This window comes from Aspergillus steynii (assembly GCF_002849105.1).
Source record: "Aspergillus steynii IBT 23096 chromosome Unknown P170scaffold_30, whole genome shotgun sequence".
NCBI classification, from domain to species: domain Eukaryota; kingdom Fungi; phylum Ascomycota; class Eurotiomycetes; order Eurotiales; family Aspergillaceae; genus Aspergillus; species Aspergillus steynii.
Window position 1 is genome coordinate 1 of NW_020194427.1, and position 6,633 is coordinate 6,633.

At 56.4% G+C, this 6,633-nt stretch overlaps 4 protein-coding genes across 4 annotated transcripts; 1 reads left to right on the forward strand and 3 right to left on the reverse strand.

The window, feature by feature from the left end:
- Positions 1-2: 2 nt before the first annotated feature.
- P170DRAFT_371559 (uncharacterized protein) lies at positions 3-1,430 on the reverse strand (the record flags this gene model as incomplete). The annotated part of the gene is made up of 6 exons (XM_024845161.1): positions 3-25; positions 141-735; positions 794-829; positions 893-1,037; positions 1,105-1,187; positions 1,302-1,430. Coding segments are annotated over 6 exons (1,011 nt in total), but the record flags the coding sequence as incomplete, so codon positions are not given.
- On the reverse strand, positions 1,125-2,156 carry P170DRAFT_165363 (uncharacterized protein). Its single transcript, XM_024842590.1, has 2 exons — positions 1,298-2,156; positions 1,125-1,187 (listed from the first exon to the last, which is right to left on the reverse strand). The coding sequence occupies exon 1, from the start codon at positions 1,954-1,956 to the stop codon at positions 1,489-1,491; it is 468 nt and encodes a 155-aa protein (XP_024698074.1). The 5' UTR covers positions 1,957-2,156; the 3' UTR covers positions 1,125-1,187; positions 1,298-1,488.
- Positions 2,157-2,719: 563 nt separating this feature from the next.
- Positions 2,720-4,856, reverse strand: P170DRAFT_451614 (uncharacterized protein; the record flags this gene model as incomplete). Its single annotated transcript, XM_024851203.1, has 7 exons — positions 2,720-3,139; positions 3,196-3,441; positions 3,485-3,712; positions 3,761-4,135; positions 4,402-4,642; positions 4,732-4,767; positions 4,834-4,856. 7 exons carry the CDS (start codon positions 4,854-4,856, stop codon positions 2,720-2,722), a joined length of 1,569 nt encoding a protein of 522 aa, XP_024698075.1.
- Positions 4,857-5,195: 339 nt separating this feature from the next.
- On the forward strand, positions 5,196-6,593 carry P170DRAFT_514712 (WD40 repeat domain-containing protein; the record flags this gene model as incomplete). Its single annotated transcript, XM_024855243.1, has 4 exons — positions 5,196-5,236; positions 5,307-5,472; positions 5,564-6,229; positions 6,294-6,593. The coding sequence occupies 4 exons, from the start codon at positions 5,196-5,198 to the stop codon at positions 6,546-6,548; spliced, it is 1,128 nt and encodes a 375-aa protein (XP_024698076.1). The 3' UTR covers positions 6,549-6,593.
- Positions 6,594-6,633: the final 40 nt, after the last annotated feature.

Below are 6,633 nucleotides of genomic sequence, written 5' to 3' on the forward strand. Positions count from 1 at the left end.
GCGTTTGCATGAGAGCCAACACCACCTGGTCATTGTTAGTCAATGATCGATACATCGAAGCAACAGCAAACAGCAAAAGCTTAGAATCACCAATGGGGGTAAAACAGGGGGTGGAGGTAGAATAGAGAGAAGAGACGTACCCGCAACATAAGCCGGCGCACTCGTGACAAAGAACGTCCACTTGCCAGCGGCGCGACACTTCCTCGCCAAAGTCTCCAAATCCCACATCTCGCCCAGGGGCATTCCCCAGAGCGCAAGAATCTGCTGATGCAGGTACCCGTTCTCTTGGATGGGCGGCCAGCACTCGAACGTGGGCGAGTCGCCGCACACCGCGGCGAAGTAGCAATCGTGCAACCAGTCCAGCGTGGGCTCCTCCTGCTTCAGACCGGCCCACTGCAGCTCCTCCATGGGTCGCTCGGCGCCGGCCTTGCGCTCGGCCGGGCTGAGCTCGTGGTATCGCTGGACGAACCCGGAGCGGACCATGAGGATATCGCCGACCTTGATGTCGCCGCCTTGGGACTCCGGACGGAGGTCGATGCCCTGCGAAACGGCGCAGGCCTTCAGCTCCTCGAACGGGATGGCGTGCGCCGTGTAGGGGTCGTAGTGGTTGTTCTGGGTCTCGGCGTAGTGGCGGTAGTCGAGAAGGATACCGCGGCCGGCGATGCCGTGGTTAGCCCAGTCGTGGATGCCGCAGCGGTGATTGGCATCGTCACCAACTATATCGGCGGCAGTAGTCTGATGCGTGTTAGGGCAGACAATACCACGTGGAAGAGTGGATCGGAGCACGACTTACTCCGTTGTAAAATGACTTGCTGTCAATGTGGGCAAACTATGGTGGCACCGTTAGCTTCGCTGCCCGAGTCACGTCCGGACCGTGGTATTGGGTACATACATGTCGGAAACCGTCCCATTGGGTGCCGCTCTGCGTGTTCAAAGTATAAGTGTCGTCATATGCGATCTCAGGGACAAGACATTTGATATGATGCTGGAAGTGCTCGCGTCCAAAGGCCGGGTTCTCGGGGATGTTCACAGGGAGGCTGGAATTCGCCGACGGTGTTAACTGCCAACTCCGCGGACGGGATTTGCATCTCTCGGGCGACTCACTCCAATCGAACCATTTCTCCCGTCCGGATGTCGGCGGCGGCAGCCTTTACTCGCTGTGAAGTCAGGAGATTCAATCGGCCGAGCTAGGTGGCCACCAGTCAGCTTAGCTCACATGAGACATACATGGGAAGTATGAGATGATAGCTGATTTGTAATCCCGCATTGGGAAGGACGAAGGGTCTATCTGCGCAACTCACAGCATCGTCTTTGCCCCAAACCCAGGCTGCATCCTCCGGGGCGCCGGGTAGCTTGGGTAGTTCCTTGCGGGAGGGAAATTGCGCATTGTTGGGATCCCAGGGCAGGTTGTTCGGTGCTTGAACGGACATCTCGGGGGAGTTGGAGGTAGAAGATAGAGCAGAGACGGGGGCGGAGGGAGTCAAGGATTCAGTTAGTCTGCCGAGTCGTTCTGCGACGCGAGCCATCTTTGCGAGCGATCGTCAAGGGACCGGCTTTATATAGTTTTGGGCCAGACAGTTTTTCTGGGGCAACGTTGGGAATGGAGACTGTGGACTGGGGGAACGAGGAAGTTTGGGTCGAGTGGAGAGAGGGAGAGAGAGAGGAGAATAGAATAATGGACGCATTATTGAGACTTGATCCACTAGAGCCACAGCCGACTGGGGTGCTTGAGGGGGTATGACGGACGAGGAGGCGAAGACGCAAGAGACGAAGACTGGAGATCCTCCAATTCCCGTGACTGCCAATCAGGTGGCTTCCCTTGTTTGTCGCGTGCACGCCAAAGCCTCGTATGGAAATCCCCTCCTCATTCCCTTTCTTGCAAGGAAACACATGCTGGAGATCGAAGATGGCCAGGATTGACAATACCCCGTAGTCCTGAGGCGTCCCTCCATCCATGGTTGATTCCTCGCTTCCACGGCGGAGACCCGAGGTCCATCGGATGACGTTTCAGGCGGATAAACCGCCGATCGCTACACTCATTCTTACTCTTGGAGTCATATTGGCACCGGTAGACCAAGATGGTCTCCGTGTTTTTGGTTTTTTCTGGATTTTCAGTCACGGGCGAGTCTAGGGTGGAATCTCTTGCAATATGATACAGAACAGAATGGGTCACCCCTGGTGCTCGGCTCCGGAGGCCAAGGAAATCATACAGAGTGTGCAAGTAGGGAGAGGAATGAGAAAGATGTGAAAGATCACAAAGATCAAGGAATCAAGAGGCGGACGTCAATCGGCAAACGCCTCCTGGCCGCCCCTGTCCTGGTGTGTTCCGAATGCGTCGGATGTTAAATGACAAAACATGATCATCGTCCAGATGGAGGGATATGTAGGCGACGCTATCGAGGTCGCAACCTGCCCATATTCAGAAATCAAAAATAACGCCACAAAGTCGACACCGCATGAACCTCCCCATGCCCACCATGACCCAGTTCCCGTGTTGCTCCTAAACACAAGCAGAAAAAAAAATAGAATAAAAAAGCTTGACCAGGGGAATGTGCCAAGAAGTATCAGTAGCAAGCTACCACCAGACGCCAGAGAATATCGCAAATCAAGATAAATAAAAACATGGAAGGACTCATTCACTTCCGGAGCGGGACATGTTCATCGCTAAGTGCATCATGAGAAAAGAAATTAGGTTGGAAGAAACGACATCCAGGAGAGATTAGGTCTGCGTGGGAACTCCGGTGGACTGAGAGACATTGCGGCCACCTCGGATGCCGCCGCCGCGTCCACGACCACCGTAGCCGCGGTTGTAACCACCACGTCCACGACCATAGCCACGGCCGCGGCCACGGCCACGGTAGCCACCGCGATAGCCGTCGACGCTGCCCTGACCGAAGGTTTCGATGTTGCGCTTCTCTTCTTCACCGCGCCATTCACGGCCACCGACGCGGCCGCCAGCTCCTTCTTCGCGGTCGCGAGCCTCGCTCGAGATGTTGTCAAAGAATGAGCTGGACTTGTTGTAGGGAGTGGCATCGCTGGCTCCACCAGCACTGGCAACTTCCGATACGTCGCCGTCCGGGAATTGAGGCTCAACCTCGTGGACCGGGGAACCAGTGGCAATGGCTTCCTTGAGCAGGTCCTGTTTGTTGAAACCTGGCATTGGCCGGTCTGAAAATCGTAGTCCGTGTCCGGAACTTCGACCTTCTTGTGTCCCTGGTATTGGGTGCGCTGGCCACCGCGTCCGCCGCGAGGGTGCTGATGATGACCACGCTGAGGTCGAGTGCCATCGTAAGGCTTCATTTCAGCCATCTGCCGCGTCAGGTTATCGACGGGCGCAGCTCCCGACTTCTGCTGGGGACCAGGCTGAGGCAGCTTGGCCATGGCGGCTGCAACCGCAGCAGTGGCCGCCCGGTAAGCTTCGGTAATCCGCGGCCTGGGAGCCTTGAGGGACATTATTTCCAGGGGCTGCCGGAGCATTGGTTACAGGCGCCTTAGGAGCCGCGATGGGAATCGCCGGCTGCACGCGACCATTCCGTGGGCCGGTCGGGGGACCTTGTTCAGTCCGGCGGGTGGGCCTTGGGCAGGTCCCGCAGATGCCTGTACGGCCTCGCCCTGAAGGCTTGGACTCAACAGGGGGAGTAGGAGCAACCTGCGCCGGTGCGCCGGGTCCAGGAGTGGCATCACGGCTCGCAGGCTTGCTCAACAGGCTTGTCTCCGACAGGCAGCTCGGACGTTGTCTTGGGCACGTTCATAGGGCCACCGGGGGACAGGTCCTTGCCGCTGAGGAGGGGGTGTCTGATGTTGACCAGGAGGACCGATAGGCATCTGAGGTGGGAACTGGCCAGGACCCTGGGGGAAGCCTTGACCCGGAGGGGGGGAACCATCCCGGCGGGGCGCCGTACGGCATGTTGGGGAATCCCGGTCCGGGAGGAAATCCAGGCGCTCCAAACCGTTGTCCATAGGGTGGGTAGAATCCTTGGAACTGGGGAGGTTGAGGATAGCCAGGAGGAACCGGGCGAGGTGCCCCGGGCTGTTGAGGGGGTTGGGAATGAGGAGGAAGTCCCTGAGGACCCGGTCCTGGTGGTCCTGGCGGTCCTTGTGCTTGTCCTGGTCCCGGTCCAGGTCGTGACATGCTCTGTTTTCGCTGACAGTTAGCAAAAAATTCTGACAGCTTCACTCGCGGTGATAGGTGCTAGGCACGGTGCCGAGTCCATGATCATATCAGAAGGAAGGCAACGGAAATATCCACATGGTTTTGCGCTCTCGGAACAGGTCTGTGTATTTACATCCGAAATATTTCATCATAAGATCATGTCGCCGACCGCGGGACGGTCGGTGGACTCGGGCACCGAGTAACTGGAGGGGTAGAATCGAGGGATTCGCCAGAATGGTGTAACTCACTCCAAGAATAGCAGGATCATCAGGCACCTGAGGAGGCTCAGGCTGTGGGGCTTCCTTCTCCTCGGCGACACTAATGTCCTTCACATCGCTACCACGGAACACAATGTATTCGTAGATGCTGGACGAAGGGGGGATTTCCTCGGCGGGGTTACCGCGTCGGCCTTCAGTGCCGAAAGAGACGACATTCTCGAGGGCTATTGTTGAAGCCTCGGGGTTGATCTCGTGTAAAGTACCAACATAGCTAGCCAGCAAGGTCAGCACGATCGCAAGGGCGAGGTGGAACGAGAGGCGACCCAAGCGAAGCACCGCTGGGAAAGGAATTGAACATACCGAATGTCACTCTTGGAGATCAGGTTGAACCGCTGACTGCCAGGTGTTAACTCCAGCCGAGCCGCACAAACCCTGGTTCAGACCAGTAGGCAGAAGACTGACCCTATTAAATGGTTCATATCCATGCTGACAGGGAGTGCTGCGCGTCAATCGCGCTGAGAGGGGAGGAGAAAACAATGAGAGAGGGAAGAAGAGAAGAGAAGAAGAAAGCGAGGGGGGAGTGGGCGAGAATAAATAGGACGGGGAAAGGTGAGAAAGGGAGAGAAGAAGAGAGAAGACGAAGCGAGGATTTTGTGGAAAAGCTTGCGGGATACGGCGGACCGCAGGAGCTCCCGGCGCAGGTTGCCTGAAATTTCGGCGTCATGGCTCCACTTCTCTCTCTACAGCTCAGTCTAGTCAGTCCATTCAGTCCAGTTCATCTAACCCATCTATTCAATTCATTTCAATCGTCTAGTTGTCCCGTCATGTCTCGCTCTGACAATCCTGACCATTTCTTCCAAACCACGTTCGTCTGATCGCCACCAATTCCTCCCTACTTCCCGCATCGCTGATCTTTGCCCCTCCCCGGATTCCAGAGCGGCCCTCGACGAGCAGCAGCGAAAGGACGCAAAGTCTCGCAACACAAATGGCTCCCCTATCAAGCTACAGAGTAAAATACTGGCCGTCCAAGCCGACCCCGTGAATCCCGACGCCGTGTTCGTGGCCCAGAGTGGTGGCACCGTGAGAAAGGTCATACTTGAAGTAGGTGTGCCCGGTGTCCCGGCTTGATTCTGGATACCTCCGCAGGGTGCTTGTAACTAAGGCTCCTTCGGTGCTTGCGTTTGTTTTGTAGACAGGTGACACGGCTGCCATCTATAAAGGACCCTCGGCCCCCATCACGAGTCTCTGCTTCAGCCCCGACGGTCGGTCGTTGTTTGCTGGCTGCTGGGACAAATTGATTTGGAGCTGGGATGTGGCCTCGAGGGAACCGAAGCTAAAGTACGATGGCCATACCGATTTCGTAAGATCCGTCGCCAGCGCCAGACTCAATGGTCAGGACGTTCTCATTTCCGGAGGTGCCGATGCTCAAATCTTGGTTTTCGACATCGCCACGGGGAAGCGCATTTCGGTCCTGAAAGGCCACGCCAAGGGAATCCAGGACCTGGTGGTGGACCCCGTCTCGTTGGAGTCGGATGGCCAGGAATTCATCGTGTTCAGTGCGGGCAGTGACCGCGAAATCCGTCAATTCGATATTGCCACCGGAAGTCGGGATCTCACCGGCACCGATGCTTTGCTGGCTCACGACACCAACGTTTACAAACTCTTCTTCGATCGCGATGGCGACCTATGGACTGCGTCGGCGGATAAAACCACCAAGTGTCTGGTGAGGGAAGATGGGTGGAAGCCCAATCTCACCCTGACTCACCCCGACTTTGTGCGAGACGTGGTGGTTTACGAACAGGGCGGGTGGATCGTCACCGCATGCAGGGACGAGGAGGTCCGAGTGTGGAATCGATCGGTGGGTGGTCCATCTCCTTTTTTGGCATCTTGTCGCATGACCTTCTAACATCACTGGGAATTAGACTGGAAAACTTCACCACACCTTTTCGGGCCATTTCGAGGAAGTCAGCGGACTGGCGCTTGTCGGATCGACAGTAGTCAGCGTCAGTATCGATGCCACTATTCGACAGTGGTCTCTGAAACCCCAGGACCTTCAGGAAGCGGTGGAAAGGGCGAAGAAGACCACCCCCGAGGAGGATGAACAACCGCAGAATTCAGGCTCGATGCTGACGGAGGAAGAAGAGCGAGAACTGGCCGAGCTGATGGGAGAGGACTGATCTGTTTCAACGTCCCTAGCTATAGTAATAAAATTTACAATGACGACCAAAAGAGACAGGGATCCGTTCGTACGAACTAAAACCC